The sequence below is a fragment of the Rhinopithecus bieti genome, unplaced genomic scaffold (assembly GCF_001698545.2).
Source record: "Rhinopithecus bieti isolate Rb0 unplaced genomic scaffold, ASM169854v2 scaffold_50350, whole genome shotgun sequence".
NCBI classification, from domain to species: domain Eukaryota; kingdom Metazoa; phylum Chordata; class Mammalia; order Primates; family Cercopithecidae; genus Rhinopithecus; species Rhinopithecus bieti.
In genome coordinates, this window is record NW_016820258.1 from 265,556 (window position 1) to 284,642 (window position 19,087).

General features: G+C 38.6%; 1 protein-coding gene across 1 annotated transcript in view; it reads left to right on the forward strand.

Moving 5' to 3' along the window:
- The window catches only part of COL9A1 (collagen type IX alpha 1 chain), a 151,058-nt gene that overhangs the window by 109,923 nt on the left and 22,048 nt on the right, over nucleotides 1-19,087 (forward strand). The window contains 13 exon segments of the mRNA XM_017859764.1: nucleotides 275-328; nucleotides 1,690-1,743; nucleotides 1,875-1,928; nucleotides 2,062-2,115; nucleotides 2,547-2,600; nucleotides 3,659-3,703; nucleotides 4,757-4,810; nucleotides 4,899-4,952; nucleotides 14,509-14,562; nucleotides 15,183-15,254; nucleotides 15,762-15,797; nucleotides 16,484-16,528; nucleotides 17,925-17,957. Of these exon segments, the coding sequence (XP_017715253.1) occupies nucleotides 275-328; nucleotides 1,690-1,743; nucleotides 1,875-1,928; nucleotides 2,062-2,115; nucleotides 2,547-2,600; nucleotides 3,659-3,703; nucleotides 4,757-4,810; nucleotides 4,899-4,952; nucleotides 14,509-14,562; nucleotides 15,183-15,254; nucleotides 15,762-15,797; nucleotides 16,484-16,528; nucleotides 17,925-17,957 (663 nt within the window).

Sequence of the window (19,087 nt, forward strand, 5' to 3'; positions counted from 1 at the left end):
AAAAAAAAAAAAAAAAAAAAAAAAAAAAAAAAAAAAAAAAAAATACAGGGTGGCATCAAAGATTGTGTTTAAGTACAGTTGGTATGCTGAGTAGATGTAAACAAGTGTTTTTTTACCTGAGGTGCCTGAGTAATTACTCCTCAGGGATCACTGTATGTATTACAGGCATAAAACCTCCTTTTCATCTGGCTACTAAATGTCTTTAGAAAGATGGATGCTTCCTTTAACATACATGACTGATCTCAGTTTTTTCCATTGTCTTGTTTTTTTGTAGGGTGCTCGGGGCTTAGATGGCGAACCTGGGCCTCAGGGTCTTCCTGGTGCACCTGTAAGTGATTTTCCTTCCACAAAACCCAATGATAGATTTTTTTTTTTTTTGCTATGTATGCATATGTGTGCAGTATTCTTTACACGTGAATAACTAAAGTGGAAAATGAACAATTTTATACATATGTTAAAATTTAAATTTAATTAAGACAGGTATCTTTCTTGGGTACATAGAAATGTTCTTCTGACTTGATATTATTTTTTTTCTTCATGGATTAAGCCAAATTATTAAGTATTTATGTTTGCTGTGTGTTCCTTTCCTTTGGTTGTCAGGATGTGTTGAGTCTCAGTAACTATCTCATTTCTAGTTTCTTGCCCATTTTATATTTTTCATTTTCTATGGTTTCTGACTTCATTATTCCACATTTTGATTGCCATATGTCCATGTGTCATTATTTCAGGTTTCCTCAAGCCTGTTTTTTGAGGGAAATAGACAAAAAAGCCATCCATTGATAATTGAATATGCCACATAAAAAGTAGAAAAGATATAAGAAAGAATTTCCAACTGTCAAAGTCCTGTGTTCCAGTGGGAAAGACAGAAAGTAACTCAATGATCAACTATACAAGATCAAATGCTAAAGCATAGGATAGATGTAATCCATGTAAGAGGACCTGAGGGGGAGGTTGGTTTGAAAGCCTGTGGGCAGGAAAGCCAGCAAAGTACAGGGGTGGCACCGTTGGTGGTGATGGGATATGTGTGCTGTCATAGGGGCTGTCACGGCCTGGAGTTGAAAGTTTGGTTGAAAAGATGAGATTGGATGGATAAGGTAGAACTAAATCATGGAGAATGTTTAATGCCAACCTGAGCCATTTGAACAGATCCAGTAGCAATAGGGAGCCATTTGAGGTTTTAGAGTTAAGCAACTCAACAAAAACTGTACTTTAGGAAGACACAGCCTCTTATCTATTACCACCTGTAGCATATATCAACATTAGCTAGATCACTTCGACAGAAATCACTAAGATTGACTGTGGGATTAAATAATATGAGGGAAAGATTGGCAACTAATCCAAACCTCAAACCTCTTTAACAGTCAATGAAGTTAGCTGATATGTACATGCAGTTACTGATGTCGAAATCCACTGCATGGATCCATTATATGTTACACGCAAAAACACAGAGGCATAATGCATTTAAGGGCAAACGAAAGACAGTCAGGTCTTAGTTATCTCTATGGCAATATCTGTTTTTGAGACAATGCCATTTTTACAGAAAGATTTCTTCATCTAGACTTCCTTGATAGAGCAAAGCCATTGTGGTGGAAGACCAATAGTTGGGTGACGTGGATGATGCTTTCTAATTTTTAAAAGTTGATTAATAAGTAACTTTTGCTTACATTAACGAATTTTATTTTCATACAGGGTGATCAAGGACAGCGAGGACCTCCAGGAGAAGCAGGTCCCAAAGGAGAAAGAGTGAGTTTAAATTCAGTCACTAAGCCTCCTGCTTTTCAGTGTCATCTGCTGATTATGCTGATCTCTTTGACAAGTCTAAGTGTTATGATAACTGAACATGTTTTGTCTATTCTTTCTCTTCCGCCCTGCAGGGGGCTCAAGGTGCTAGAGGAATTCCTGGTCTTCCTGGGCCCAAAGGAGACACGGTATGTCCTGAGCTGTAGTCATCAAGCACATTTTTCAGTGATCATTGACTTGCAATACAACTTTAGAAAATAATGAAGGGAAAAAGAATGTGACTGTGTGTAAGAGACAGTATGTTGCTTTGTGTGTGTTTAGGGTTTGCCAGGTGTGGATGGCCGTGATGGGATCCCTGGAATGCCTGGAACAAAGGTAGGCTGTGTAATTTAGTCCAAGAGTGAGTGGGACTGCCTCTGCCCTGGCCAACTGAGCACGGCATTTCCATTACTAAATCACCAAGAGATTTATTTAGCTGGCTTTGGCTTTTTCCCTTCCTTTAATTTTTGAATCAAGTGTCAAGTATGAAATACTTATTAGAATAGTATAATTATTTGCTTGGTTTCAGGAACTCAGTAAAATTACCCTGTTGATAAAAGTAGGTTGAGAGAGACTGTGCATTTTGGTTGAATTATGTCCTATTTCCCACCCTACTCCCTCACCCTAAATTAAGTCACTTTATTTTTGCATGTAAAGTCAGCTGTTGGGACAATCCTTTTACTTAAAACGTCTGTGCTCCTCCCTTTGTTAAAAGTGATACAGCAGCTCATACAGGTTCAATCATGTGATAAAAGCTTTTTTTGCAGGGTGAACCAGGAAAACCTGGGCCTCCTGGTGATGCAGGATTGCAGGGGTTACCAGTAAGTATTTGATTCTTTATATGTTAACTGGTTTGTATACATGTTTTCAAAATATACATTTTGGGGAGAGACATGCTACCTAATTTGATAAGTTCTGGGGAAGATATGATGTTTTACTTTTACATTTTTACAATTTACATTTGTATTTTATATTTTATACTTTTTCTCTGAATAGCTATTTGTGTAATAACTGTAAATAATCGGCTTTAATTTTATGTTTTGGATTCCTTTTCTCTCTTTAGTTTACTCAGTCTTTTAAATATATTTTTTAACTAACCCTAAGCTGTAGGGTTATGTATATTTCATTCCACTTTAAACCAGTTCTAAAGTTCTTATTAGTAGGGTTAAGCTACAAGAGTGCTGAGAGTATGCTCAGTTGACCCCTTGGATTATGTACTATTTTCAGTCATTCAAATTGGTGTTTCCTTGCATTAATGTGTCTGGAAGTTCATGTGGATTGTACCACGTGTATTCTTGGCTCTTTGGAGGCAAATCTTTCTAATTAATAAAGAATACTTGGTAATATCAAAGCCTGGCCCCCTGTCTTTTATGACACCTGATGCTTTTTAAATAATCAGATAATATTAGCACTCCCAATAATATCAAATCTGAGTTAGACCCAGCATCTTCCTACTATTTCGTTTTCTACTACAAAGCCCAACATTTTGAGAGGTCTTTGTTTTATTACTCTGTACATGAAACCATATCACAAGCCTGTAGTCTCTGTCCTGCCTATTAGAGCTCCTCTTGACCTGAAAATGGTACTGGATTCTAATTTGGGAAGTTTGTCCTTGAAAAGTAACTTTAGTTTAAAGACAAGATTTGCTTTAAGGGCATTTAGCTTTAACAAGCCAGATATAGTAAAGTCATGCCCTCTAAACTGTGGGTAGTTCTATAAATGACTGTGCAGGGTTTGGACACTAGGAAGCATCTTCCTCACATTAAAGCTTTGAGGTTGCCATGATTCCCTCAGCCTCCCTGCAGTGTGCAGTGGGCTTGGCATCTCATGGATTCTCAGAGGAGGTGATTAAACTTGCATTGTGTATGTATTCTTTTAGGGTGTACCTGGAATTCCTGGTGCAAAAGGTGTTGCTGGTGAAAAGGTACAATATTTTAAAATTTCAATTAATATTTTTCTTAATTTCTTTATTATTTACTAACATATTTGTAACTTTTAGTACTTTCAGCATGTCTTTTATTTTATATTTGGCCCTAGGGAGAGATACAAAAGTAAAAGTGTTAAGGCTTCAAATACTAATCTTTTTCCTAACTACAGAAAGCATACTTTGATAAAATGCTGCTAATTAGATTTCCTTAATGAAAATGTCATCCTTTGCCAGTATAAAACAGAAAATTTTATTGTTCCCTACTACCTAAAATAAGGAAGATATTACTAAGCCGTAGAACTTGTGTCAGAGACTATTATTAGGATGATTCAGCTAAACTAAAAAGATATTAGGCATTTTTTTCACATTCTGATTGACCTACATAAAACAAAATGTAAGCAGTTAAAACAATAGGTGGAAAAAATTTTAAGGGATAAAATATAGCTTTGCTTGAGAAGAAAAGAGATAAAAGGTGAATAATGTAGAGATGGGTCGCTATTAGAGTACCAGGCTGCAACCCTCCAATCACAGCGGTCTGCAGCATCTTGAGCTGCACAAGAGATTGATGGTGGAGAGGGCGTCTCCAGACATGTGCTTTCCCTAGAGCTTGCTGATGGGGCTTTCTCAGCAGCACATCCTATTTCCCCATGTTGGTTGGATTCTTAATAATTTCAATACTTTAATGTGAGGTAAAAAGAGTCAAAGAATTATATTGGAGGTGGAAATGGTAAAGGAAAGACATATATTATTATTATTGTGAAGAAAGAAAAATCCTATAATTGAAGAGGATCCCCTTAAATGAAGGCTAAAACCCCTCATTGTTTGACATTGGACCTGTAATATATTTCTTAGACTCACAGACAATATCCTGAATCTAAAGAATTTTGATGTATCTAACAGGAAAGAGATTCTGTACATTCCCACGTTCTCAGTGTGAAAGCAGTGAATTAATGCTATTCAAATGTAAAAGATACCCAGTCTGGGTAAGGCAGATTGATGATTATGCTTACTTCAGCATGAGTTACTTTGAATGTTGCATTTTACTCTTAGGGTAGTACAGGTGCTCCAGGGAAGCCTGGTCCGATGGGAAATTCAGGCAAACCGGTAAGACACCATTTTACCTCTCCCCAAGTTCTAACCTGTTGTAATCAGTATGCGTTAACTGTTTTTCTACCTTCCTTCCTCATAACAGGGCCAACAGGGGCCTCCAGGAGAGGTGGGACCCAGAGGACCCCGGGGGCTTCCTGTGAGTATTCCTTCCTTGCTGTGCTGTCCCAAAGCACCTTCTCAGGACTTTGTTGGATGTTCTTCCATTTATTCATTCATTCATTCATCCATCCATGAATGCTTGTCTGATGTTTGAGCCCATGCTAGTCCAAGACAAAGAGATGAAGTGCTATTTAGATGCACAGCATGCCTTTTCAGAAAATGGAAACAAAATAAAATGCCTCAAAACCATGGTGACCCTTTCTGCTCTCATCCCATGTTTAAGGAAATATTTTAGTGTGATTTAAAAAGACCCAACATTGAGATACAATTCACATACTACATAATTCACCCATCTTTATTGATTTTTAGCATATTGATGGAATTGTGCAACCTTCACCCCAATCAAGTTTAGAATATTTCCATCACCTAAAAAAAGAAATCTTATACCCACCTCCCACCTGTAGTCATCCATCATTTCCTCGTAATTCCTTCGGTTTTAGACAACCACTAATCCACTTTATGTTTCTTTAGATTTGCCAGTTCTGGAATTTTCATGTAAATGGAATCATATAATATGTTAGCTTTTTGTTTTTTAAAAAATAAATAATTAATTAATTTTTTAAGAGATACGGTCTCTCTCACTCAATTACCCAGGTTGGGGTGCAGTGGTGCAATCATAGCTCACAGCAACCTTGAACTCCTGGGCTCATGAGGTCCTCCCGCCTCAGCCTCCCAAGTGACTGGGACTAAAGGGGTGCACCACCACACCTGGCTAATTTTTAGGTTTTTTTTTTGTAGAGATGGTGTCTTGCTATGTTGACCAGGCTGGTCTTGAACTCCTGGCTTCAAGCCATCCTTCTGCCTCAGCTTCCCAAAATGTTGGGATTACAGGCATGAGCTACCATGCCCGGCTGTATTTTATTTTTTTTCCAATGATTGGCTTCTGTCACTTAGCATAATGTTTCAAGGTTTATCTATGCTATAGCATGTATCAGTGCTTCATTCCTTTTTATTCTTGAATAATATTTAATTGTGGGGTTTAATTATGTGGATATATCACATTTTATTGATCCATGCATTGGGTGATAGACATTTGGATTGTTTCCATTTTTTTGGCCATTATCAAAAGTGCTGCTATGAACATTTGTGTACAGGTTTTTGTGTGGACTTATGTTTTAATTTTTCTTGAGTGCCTACCTAGGAGTGGAATTACTGGGTCATAGGGTAGCTCTGCTTTGGAGAAACCACCAGACTTCTCTTAGTGTGAGTTTGTAAACTTGTCTATTTTACAGCAGCCATAGCAATGACTATTTTCTCACTATATACAGTTTAACCCTAGAGAGAAATTGATTAGGAAATTAAATATTATACACTTAAATTTGACTTTAAAATATTCTCTCTGGCCTTCAGTTTCAGTTCTTATTTTCAAAGGCTGCTGAGTAGCCAAAAGAACTCCAAGTGGGAACACAGAAACATTTCCAAATATCATTATTACTTCTTTTGAAGCATTTCTTGGGCATGTGGAATGAAGATTTTCATATTTGAGAAAAGTGAAGTATTCCAGGTGTCTTGTGGCATGAGAATGGAATTTCTTCGCTTCTCACAGATATTTGTCAGCCAACTTCCACCAGGTGGTTTCCTGAGATTTCTGCAGCCAAAGCAACCAGCTCATCATGCCCCCCACTCACTTGCTCTGTGCTTCTTTTATCCTTTTCTTTTGCTTGAAGCTTGTGAATTTCTAATTAAAATACTTTCCATAAGTTAACTGTCGAAGCAATGACGTTATAGCCAGATCACATTTCTAAAACAATGAAGATGCTATATGACGAGCCCAGGAAGATTGAGCAGTGTGGGGCCATTAGAGCTTTGTGAGTGTTTACTATTACATCTCTTATTCATCTTATTTTATTTTATTTTAAACAGACTCTCACTCTGTTGCCCAGGCTGGAGTGCAGTGGTAAGATCATGGCTCACTGCAATCTCCACCTCCTGGGTTGAAGTGATCCTCCCACATTAGCCTCCAGAATAGCTGGAACTACAGGTGCACACCACCACGCCCAGCTAATTGTTGTATTTTTTGTAGAGACAGGGTTTTGCCATGTTGCCCAGGCTGGTTTCAATCTCCTGAGCTCAGGCGATTCACCCTTTTTGGCCTCCCAAAGTGCTGGGATTGCAGGTGTGAGCCACCTCGCCCGGCCGTATTAGACACTTTAAAGAGCAGAAAGCTCCATATAGTTAAAGGAACATTGACTGAGCACTTGTTGTGGGCCAGGACCATGCCTGAATACAAAACATGACATGGAGTAGGGAGAGCTGCTTGGCATGGGCTGCAAAAAGCAGTGAAGAACCAGAGGCAGCACCTCAGGAGAGGATGGGGTAGGGGGTTGATTCTCCTATGTGAGGAGAGGCAAATCATAGGAGGTTATGCTGATGCAGGGTTTTGGATCTGATTTTTTAGATTTTGATTTTGAATTTCTGTAAGAGTCCAAATTCTTGCCATTGCTCCTGTCCCTGGGGCTCAAAACCTCAGCATTTTCCTCCATCACATTTCCTATCACAAATAGGACCTGTTGGTTGTGTCCTCTTTTCAAGATCTCTTACATTTGACTCTTCATTTCCATTCCCACTACTACCACCCTGGCTCAGGTGATCACCTGCTGCTTGGATTACTGCAATTGTCTCACCGGCTGCAGTCTTTCCTTTCTCTACCAGTGTCTCCCAAAGCGTATTGCTGCAATTTGGGCTGGGCTAGTTCTTTGTTTTCCAGAACTCTTGCACAGGGCAGGATGTCTCACATCCATGACCTCCACCCTGCATGAACATCAGTAGTGTCTCCACAGTCACAGGGACAAACAAAAATGCCAAACACAATTCCAAAGGCCCTGGGGAATGATAGTTCCCTGAGTCTACACACACCACCATACTGGTATTTCCAAAGTACAGTGTCCATACTCACTTCTCCCCATTTAAAAATCTTCAATGGATTTCCACGGACAGTAAGAGGAAGTCTAAAATCTTAAACTGTCTGTTAACTTCCCAGTTTTACTTCTCATTTCGGCTTTACTCAGATCTTGTGTTCAAGTCAGGTTGGACTCCATGCTAATTCTCAAATACTCTCCGTACCTTTTTCCTGTATGCCAGACGCTGCGTTTAAATGGCTCTTTTCTTCATTTCTCTGACTCAACATTCCATAAGCCATCTCAGATGTAATTGGAATGTTAATTGCATCATGAAAACATTTCCAATTATGCCCTGTCCCCCAGATAGAAATGATCTTTCCTTATTCTGAACTCTTGTCTCCTTTGTACCCCATGCCGTGGTAACTGCAGAAGATGCTAGTCATGTCTGTTTCACCGCTGTGTTTCCCACCTCGCTTTCCTCAGGGCCTGCCATAAGGTAGCGCTCAATCAATATTTCTTGAAACAAACTGAATTGGAGGCGTAATAAATCCTGCCATGCTGTTTTTGTTGGTAGTAACTGACTTCTCACCTGCTATAAAATTTTCTGAAAAATGTCATGATAAGTTATAAATATTATAGTTCTGGAGCAGAGTTTTAACACCACATCCACTTACTGAAAGACATGTTTGTTCTTTCACTTTACATCATTAAATTCAGTTTTGTAGATAAGTTCATACATTTTTAACAATGCCTCACGTGTTTGCTCAGTTTTTCCTGCAAATCTAAAACAAGCTAAGAAGAAGAAATGAGCTATTGAGGCATGTGGGTTGGAGATGAAGACATGAACACACATTTCTAATGTGTCCTAGAAGCATGTATTTGAAATTAAGTGGTATTTCCTTTAATGTTTGCCAATATTACTGCAAAAATATAGTCCGTTCGTTTTGGTGCCTCCAGTGATTTCGTATGGGTGCCTGCCTTTACGATATAGGTTATGCTTCTGTATTTCTCTATGGCACTCCCCTTGGTTTTCACCTGGTCTGGGTGGCTCCTGGTTTTGCACAGGTACATGACCTGGGCTTTTCATTTGGTCCTACTGTGTGGTAGCTCTTGGTCCACTTCTGTCTTCCTGGCTTCTGAGAACTTGCCAGGGCTTTTGCTGAGTGGGTTGTGTTCATTCTGCTCTCATGGCTCTGACTGGGATGAGTTTCATGCTGCTCTACCTCAGTTTTCCGAAGAGGATACGTTCCTTGTGTACAGAAGCCTGTCTACTTTCTCTTGTGGTCCTTTACCACCTCTCCAACACCAACAGAGATCCACAAATGTTGTATTGGGAATGATCTAAGCCACCCTCCCACTCCATCTAGGCACTGGCATGTTTCCTCTGTCAACAATTTGTGAAGCTGATGTGTGTGATGGTTAGGGTTTGGACAGATTTTTTTTCTGCCTCTGTATGAGGGCATATATCAACCTACACAAGAGAAATATGCAAACTATGTAATATAAAATTAAATAGTTTTTTAAAATATCGTTGTGACAAATGTAAATATTACCATTCTAGTAGGACTAATATGATCTTTCAATGTTAACATGAAAACAGGTTTATAAAACAGCAATCTATAGAAATCATAATTGATCTCCTGGGTTAATCAGCACTCTTTTTGCCAGAGAGAGGCACTTAATATATGGTGCATGCTAAGTATAGTGATTTATAATTTCCAACTTGTGAATTGGAAAGGTACTGAAGATAGTGTTCATTTTTCAGTTAGCATTTTGGGTAGTTGGACAAAGACAACAGCCATTACAAGCTAGAGCATGATGGAATAAAATCCATTTATTGGGAAAATAATTTTGGCAATATAAGTATAATTAAATTAAATCTGATATTTTCTGTGATCTTTTAAAAGTCTAACAGTTCCATTTTAAAAGGAAAACCTCCAACTTCAATTATTTAGCTGTATGTATTTTGGAAATAATTTTACAAAATAGCACCCAGTACTTGTTTATAAAGAAGGTGCCTGCTCGATGATCAGTGGTGTTGACAGAAACTGGAGACATGAGGACTAAATACTTATTTTTTTCCAAGCACAACTTGTGCTTTTAAAGAGACTTGGGGGATTTGAAAGGCAAACAACACTTAATTTAACATTTGGTTAAAAATTTTTTTGACCGATTTCTTTAGTAATTACCTCAGATCAATATAACTAACACTTCTACTATGCTTACTACAAGACAGGCATAATTCTAAGTGATTTATGTCTTTTAACTTATTCAATCCTCAGAAAAGCCCTATGAGATAAGTACTATTTTTATTCCCACTTTATAGATGAGGAAACAGGCACGGAGAGGTTAAGCTGCTTGCCTGAAGTTACCAGATGCATGGCAAAATCAGCTTCAGACCAGGCCACTGAGCTTAGCGTCCATGTCTTCAGATCCACCCTCGCATGCCTCAGTAGCTCAAATCATAGCTCCACAGGATGTTTTTTGGTTGAGGTTTGCTTGCTGAATGCTAATGTTACAAGACATATTGAGCAAATTATTTTAAATGTATGGAACTTTGGTGGTGGGCATTTAACAAAAGTCTGAGTAAAGCTGGTAAAGACAAACAAATATAACATAAACGCACACAGATTCCTGGATCTTACCCCAGACCTGCAGACTTACAATAAGAGGGCAAGGGGCTGAATAAAGGTAGGGAATGGGGAGATGGAGCTGGGGGGAGGATATCTAGTGCAATGTATTTCTAAAGAACTCAGGGGATTCCTTTCTCTATTAGTGTCTCCCAGAAGGGTATTGCTGCAATTTGGGCTGGGCTAAGTTCTTTGTTTTCCAGAGCTCTTGCACATGGCAGGTGTCTCACATCTATGACCTCCATCCTGCATGAACATCAGTAGTCTCTCCACAGTCACTGGGACTGCACCATGGGAATGCATCACTGGGAATGCATCATGCGTAGCTATCACTGAGAATCGGTGATAGAAGGTCTGCATCTTTTTCAAAGCCCAGATTGGCTCCTTCTTCTTCTTTGTTTTTGTTTGTTTGAGACAGAGTCACACTCTGTTGCCCAGGCTGGAGTGCAATGGCAATCTCAGGTCACTGCAATCTCCACTTCCTGGTTTCAAGAAATTCTCCCGCCTCAGCCTCCCGAGTAGCTGTGATTACAGGTGCCCACCATGATACCCAGCTAATTTTTGTAGAGACAGGGTTTGACCATGTTGGCCACGCTGGTCTTGAACTCCTGACCTCAGGTGATCTGCCCACATCAGCCTCTTAAAGTGCTAGGATTGCAGGCATGAGCCCCTGCGCCCAGCCCTGATTGGCTTCTTAAAAAGAGATGAGTTGGCAGATGTGTCTGAATTTGTTGGGGGATGTATGTGGCAGCACAGAGCATCCAAGATAAATGTACAGCCTTTGGTTGTGGTTCATTGTATTTTTTTTTTTTTTTTTGAGATGGAGTCTAACTTTGTCGCCTAACTGGAGTGCAGTGGCGCGATCTTGGCTCACTGCAACTTCCACATCCCAGGTTCAAGTGATTCTCCTGCCTCAGCCTCCTGAGTAGCTGGGATTACAGGCACCTGCCACCATGCCAAGCTAATTTTTGTGTGTTTAGTAGAGATGGGGTTTCACCATGTTGGTCAGGCTGGTCTTGAACTCCTGATCTCAAGTGATCTGCCCGCCTCGGCCTCCCAAAGTGCTGGGATTACAGGTGTGAGCCACCGTGTCCAGCCAATTCATCATTTTTAATGGTAGGATTTTTCCTCTATTCCAGTTTCTTCTGATTCTTTTATTATAAATTGGAACGCTTGTTGTCATGGGGTTTATAAATATTAGCAACTGGGAAGAATGGCCTTTCCCTACCACCCTCTTTGCCCATATCTGAGAATACGGTTATCACCATGGCTGTTGAAGACTAAGAGTTTTAGCATTTATTTAGCACACTTGTGGTTACCAGTGCCATGGGTAACCCATTTACACCTGAGGTTGCAATTTTTTGAATTTTTACAATCAGAGCTTGGTGATGACCTTGAGTAGTAGGATATAAATAACTCCCATATGCGTAATTACTCCCTGAGGAATGTGTTTAGTCTGTGTTTTCAGAGATAACTGTTTATATCTTGATTATTTATGTTCATCTTAGCTTAGTAGATGAAACTCCAGAACTTAGAGAAAGAGTATGCATGTTCTTAGAAGACAAAGAAATCACATGAATGAGTATCAGAAAATCTTGCCCTAACACCTTGTTTGTAACTGTTTGGTCACTCTTGGGAAAATGAACATTATCGTTTTTCACAGTGAGGTGATTTCTGTAAAATCACCTGCATTTAGAATGGCCAAGGATGTATAAGATAGAAGTGAAATAAAAATGAGGAACCACATGCTGTCCATTTGTGCAATAACAGGGGAGTAAATGCTTACAATTTTACTGATTCTTCCCTCCATGCTATGTATGATGGGCTCTTATGGGTACACAAGTTCAGCAGAGCAGGCTGTGTATGTGGGTCTCTGAGCTGTTCATTCATATATATTACCAAGGGTCTGCCACTGGTTGGAAAGCACTTATAAGCTATAATAAGAACTTAGAAAAGACAGAGAAAATAAGAGTCCAGCAGAGAAAATCTTTGTTATTCACTGGAAAGATAATTAATCCTCCCCCAAATAAATCAAAGATTATACAGTCTCTTATTTTAATTTAGCCCTTTGGTTTATGGAAGAGAAAAAAATGTACAATAATCATCTTTATTTTGGATAAGATAGCATAATGTTTCATTTATTTAGAAATACTTGAGGATGTGCCAAGAACTGAGCTTTCCCCTTCTGATATTAACTTTTCCCCACCAATTACTGTTAATTGTTCTGTGAATGAAAGTCACGTGAGCCCAGTGATATTTATGATGTCAATCATGATGCACTTGAGAAATTATTTCAAAATGCCAACAGAGCAGATATAATGAAGAAAATCTGTCTTGAACTTTGAAGTTGCAAAGATGGGGTAGAACCCAATTTTTATATTTATAGATGGATAGAGGAATCTATCACAGGGGCCAGTTTTCATCTAGACTCACATTCTCCCAGCATCCACCCTCATGGGGCACTGCCTCTGGCTTGCAAACTGGTCATGAGGTTAAGGACCAATGCATCATCCCAAAGTCATAGACCAGACACAGGTTATTTATACAAAGTTGCTGAAAAATGTTTAAGAGCATTTAGTTTAAATCACCTGTAAGTCATATGAAATGACTACCATGAAATTATTACTAATACTAATTGCTAGATTGTTGTAAATTGGCAAATAGTTCTTAATCCTTTAGAGAAATTCAAAATTCAGAAGGTTCATGGATCTTGACACTTTGTTAAACTTAAATATGAATAAATAGCATGAGTCAGAAGAATCTTATCAGAAGCATTTATAAATAGTAAACATTAATATGGAGTTGTCATTTTACAGAAAAATTAACTTGAAGGACTCCTTTGAGTTTTATATACACCTTCCAGGAAATGTGATTATTTATCCAATAATGTCAGTGTTCAGCTTAGTTGAACATGCGTTAGAAATAAAATGAGCTAGTCGGGCGCAGTGGCTCATGCCTGTAATCCCAGCCCGTTGGGAGACTGAGGTGGGCGGATCACCTGAGATGAGGAATTCAAGACCAGCCTGGCCAACATGGCAAAACTCCATCTCTACTAAAAATACAAAAATTAACTGGGGGTGGTGGCATGTGCCTGTACTCCCAGCTACTCAGGAGGCTGAGGCAGGAGACTTGCTTGAACCTGGGAGATGGAGGTTGCAGTGAGCCAAGATTGCACCACTGCACTCCAGCCTGGGCAACAGAGCGAGACTCTGTCTCAAACAAATAAACAAATGAAAAATTAAGAAATAAAATGAGCTTTTGTCAGATTGTCAGATTGCATAAAATTGTATGAAGTTCTCAGGGAAAAAAGTTGAAAAGTTCATGTGTTTCTTTTTCTCAATAGATCAAAAAAGTTTAGTGTTTCAAATAAAAATTTGAAAGCTTAGAGTTTCAAATGAAAAATTGAAGTGGGTTCACAAAATAAAATTACTTTTGGTGTATCCTCATTATAAATTCTACTTTTGGAAGTCTGTTTAATCTTTTAAGATATGTTTAGAACAAAATGAGTAGAAGAAAAAAAGTTTTACTTCAGAAACTTTACAAATTTTACCATCTGTGTCTTTTGAAGCTGCAATAGTAATTTAAAGGCAAACATATCTATTCTCTGTTTCTTTTTTCACTCTGTTGAGGTTTAAGATCATTTGCCAGATGTTGCTTTGAAATGTTCTGTAGACCTGAAAATGTATTCTGTGTTCTAGGCACTGTGCAGAATTCCAAATTAATATATAGCAATCCCTCAAGAACACATAATCTAAGTGAGGGCTTAAAACATGGACACAAATAACCATAATAAAAGTTAGGATGTGATTTAGATGTTGAAAGCGACTAATTGCCATTTCATATACATGTATCAGCTGTCTTTTCTAAACATCTGTAATCACAGTAAAGAGCATTCGAATCATTCAATGCAAGATGAACACAGGATGCTGTAGGCACTATGTATGATGGCCTGTGCCTTCAGCTGAAGGGAAAAATCCTAGGTAGGATGTTATTTTATTTACATAGTAACTAAGCATTTGAATTTTGGCAAAATATTCAGTTGACAATGTTTGTGTTTTTACAGGGCAGTAGAGGAGAATTAGGACCAGTGGGATCCCCAGGCCTACCAGGTAAACTGGTAAGTAAAAAAGTTTCATTTATCTGCCTTCTGTGAAACACAATACATTTTTAAAAATAAGCAAAAGGAGAAAACGATTTACAATTGAATTACCTGTACTTGCTTTCTCTTGTTAAGTGAATATGTGGACAATGTAAAGGGGAAACTTCAAATTACAGGTAGGATACCCTCAGAGGGTGTTTTAATCCGTGTGGTTTGTAGCATCCATTTTTAAACCTGGAGAGATGTGAAGTGCTACATTCGGCCTCTCGTTGTTCTTGGAATGGCAGAAAACAGTGAATGGTGCCTTTTACTTCTTGTGCAGTGCTTGTTTACACAGCGAGAGGAGCAGCTGCGCCATTGCAGGAAGTGGGGGTGGCGGGGCTTGACTGAAAGAGCCCACTGTTGCCAAGGAGTGCAACGGGAACTGAGGACCTCAGGGTGGAGTGAAGGCTGGGAGAGCATTGGGCCCTCCCTCTTTTCCTGAGAATATGAAAGAGAGGCAAACCCAAGAAGCAGAGTTAACCAACTGCAGCACGTTTATTTTAGACACAAGTCAACACACCCAAGGTTGTTTCTGCCTTCCGTGCTTTCAGTGTTGCAGTGACAGTAACACCGGGGACTTTGTGTTTGTTTTCCAGGGTTCTCTGGGTAGCCCCGGCCTCCCTGGCTTGCCTGGGCCCCCTGGACTTCCTGGAATGAAAGGTGACAGGGTAAGAGCTCCAGCACTCCAGAAAGTTCTTTATTTGGAAGGGTGATTTCTACCATGTTGAGAAACAAAGCTTGCTTTTGGCCCCGTGGAGAATTTTCTAGAATTTATCATAAAGAGCTATCAAGAAAGGTATTTTAAATTACTCAGAGTTGAGATTAAGAAGCAAAAAGTCTATTAATATAATTTAACAGAAGGAAAAAAAGCTGAGAAAAGTAAAAATTTCCATTGTACACACTTTCTATTTAGCCCTCAATTTACATTTCTACTAGTCAAATTTTATGAGGATGTGATCAGAGAATGCCCCAAGTTCCAGAGACGCTTGGAAAATTGTGACCTAATGTGGAAACTTATGTTTTGGTCCTGATTCTTGTTGGGTGGTGAGGAGTGGGAACGTCCTCTCCCATCACATTATCTGTACTTGTGCTTATCCGCCCACCCAATAAGGTTCACTTGAAATTATATAAACAGTTGAAAATACTGAAAAAGTACTATATTTTATTTATTACAGGGTGTAGTCGGTGAACCGGGTCCAAAGGGTGAACAGGTCAGTCCTGTTATGTAATTGGTATAAAATGCAATGTTTGATATGCACCATTTCACAAGGAAGGGGGAATGGCTGGTTTATGGGTGTTAATAAAACCATGGAGGCTAACAGTTTTTCTCAATGTGTTCATAGTGAGTGAAACCTGGTGTTGAGTTTGGTCCGCGGCAATTGTTTACTATTTTAACAAGCTGGAGCTAATTATGGCTCTGCCTCCAGGATTGCACACTGTCTTTCCTTTGAGGAGGGTGGCTCTGTCTCTGGCTCACGGAACTAGTTTATTCATGTCTGATGGAGCCTTCCACAGCCACATTAGAATGTTTTAGGTTTTTCTTGATCAAGACCTCAGCAAATAAACTGTTTGTATGAATTAGACTCAGTCCTTTCTCTGGGTTCTTTTTCTACTGTGAAAGCCCTATTTCAACGGCTAATGATAAAATTGTTGAATATGGTCATTTATCCTTCATTCTAGCTGAAACTCAGCCTCACCTTCTGGCTTTCCCCTAGGCTATTTTCTGATTTGGACTAGCCACTGACAGCTAGATTGGAAAGCCGCTAAGAGCATTTTGTATTTCTGCATGATTCTGGGAACACTGTGGGCACTTATGAATGCTTATCAATGTTGACTGGTTAAAATTGGGCAATGGGACTAAGAATTTTAAAATGTAACCTTTTATCTTAATTTTTAGGGTGCCTCTGGTGAAGAAGGTGAAACAGGAGAAAGGGGGGAACTTGTAAGATTTTTTTTTTTCTGGTTAATGTTGAAGCCTTACTAATTTTGAACTGTGTTAGAAGTGTGTGTGTATATATATATAAATTCTTACTTTCTGGACACTGTTACCCTCACTGCCTTCTTTAAAGGTTATGATGTTTCTCCTATCAGTTAACAAAAGTCTCCCAAGACTGCAGCCAAGATCAAGTAAAGCAGAGAGGAAACACTGCCAAATTGATAGATCTGGCTTTAAACTTTTGGAGAATGAAAGTGTTCCCTTACAGATGGTGAATCCTCTGTGGCTTTATGTCTAGACATTCAAGGTGATTCTTACATGACTATAGAAAGTCTATGAATAATAGTGCTCTATCATGAAAACAATATTCAAGTTTTGTTATAGTTAGAAAGCTGTGACTCACAAATCTGACCAAGGGTAATCTCTTTAGTCTAAAACCCTCCGAAGAAGTGACCTCCATCGCCAGAGGAGGCTGCTGCCTAATCTCCAGGAAAGGAATACAAATGAGAACAAGTTCTCTCCACTGCTGGAGCTGCTTGGTTTGCAGGCTCATCATTATGGTTTTGACACAGACGAATGTGACTTAATGGGGAAGCTTATGTTTTGGTCTTTTGGGGTAGTGTAATAGATTTTACAGAAAACAGTTTTAGAGAGCTTGTAGGGCAGGAAAAAATTTTAGTAACGTTGTTTTATTCTTATTTTCAGGATTTAGAGCTAATATAAATGTAACATCTAAATTAGTCAAAGCTTCCCAACTATTAAGTAAATTCATGAGAGGATTATTCCAGTTTCATCTTCTGTTAAAATTGTTCATTTTATAGGGTAACATGATGTTTTAAATCATTGTTTTGTAGTGGAGGTAAGCTGATACGTCAACACGAGCTGAATTTATCTCTAGCATTAGTGGTAGGAAATTTTCAAGGTTTTTTTTTTAAAAGCATAAAATCATGCATATTTGGTTTAGTAGACTTTTGGGGATGACTTTTAAATATTGTTTGAATTACAAAAATGAAGTTGTCAGGTCCAAATGTCTGTTGTGTTTTATAAGAGAATGCTATTTTAATATCTTTTGCCTTCTATATTTTTAATTCTCGACACCTAGCATTTGAGATCTGGATGAAACCCTGGGAAGCTCTGATTCAACACTTTTATTTAACAGATAAATTAGCCAAAAGCTGGGAGGTTACATAGCTTACATAACTTACAGAGGGTCACAGAGTTAAGTAGTAGAGCTGAGATTAGAATCCAAAATTGGAGTCTAATTTTTTTTTTTTTTGCAGTGCCAGAGTTAATCTGTTCATGGTTTTCTATATTTTAGTAGCATAATAACTTTTAAAGTTTTTTCAGGAAATTATCAAATGCGAACACGTTGTTCTAACTTAAATTTCTTTTATTGATTTAGGGAGATATAGGATTACCTGGCCCAAAGGGATCTGTAAGTATGGTGAACAGTAATGATATAAAAAATTAAAAATATTAATAAAGCTGTAGAATATATAATGCTCAGCTTTATGAAATCATTACATAACATTAAATTCTTTTTTTTTTTTTTTTTTTGAGATGGAGTCTCGCTCTGTCACCTAGGCTGGAGTGCAATGGTGCCATCTAGGCTCACTGCAACCTCCCTCCCAGGTTCAAGTGATTCCTCCTGCCGTTACACAGCCTCCAAGTAGCCTGGGATTACAGGCAGTGCACCACCATGCCCTGGCTCAATTTTCTTTGACTTTTTAGTAGAGATGGGGTTTCACCATGTTGGTCAGACTGGTCTCGAATTCCTTACCTCAGGTGATCTGCCCACCTCAACCTCCCAAAGTGCTGGGATTACAGGTGTGAGCCACCGTACCCAGCCAACATTCAACTCTTAAAGGACTTACTTTCATGGAAATAAATGTCTAAATTTGTACCTTACGTAATGGATTAATCCAATAGAAAAATATCTCACAACTGTGTAAATGGATTTACCTTGTGAACTAACCACTCGAATGGAAGTGTTTTTTTTTTCCCCATATTGTAAATGACTCAATGAGTGTTACACAGTAATGCTCTAATGTCCTCTCCAAATGGGTCATTTTAAAGAACTGACTTGTGCTTTTGGTGTCAACAGTATAACTAAATTTCATTGGCAGTTATACCATTGAAAAATATTTCAGTAATTGCCTTAATCTCTGATGCGTTCTAGTTGGGGAAGTAAGATAGAGGAATAATGCATAAGAAAATATAATAGAGAATTATTAGAAGTAGAAAATGATCTTGTTCATTTTTGTCGTTTTATAGAAACTAAACTGGTGTCCTTAGAGGTTAGATGTATTCAGAATTATAGAATCACTTAGTAGGAAACCTGAGATGACTTACTAATTGGAAATGAATTCACATCTAAAACAATTAGGAATTTAAGAAAGTATGAGGAGAAAAGATGAAGCTCAGATCTCAATCTCAAATGCCACTACCGCCAGCTTCCATCAGTTTCCAAGTCCCTCCTGTTTCTGGAATCTCCTCAACCCTTCTCTGTCCCTGTCCAACATATTATTCTCATGGCAGCCAATGTCATCTAGATTTTTAAAAAAG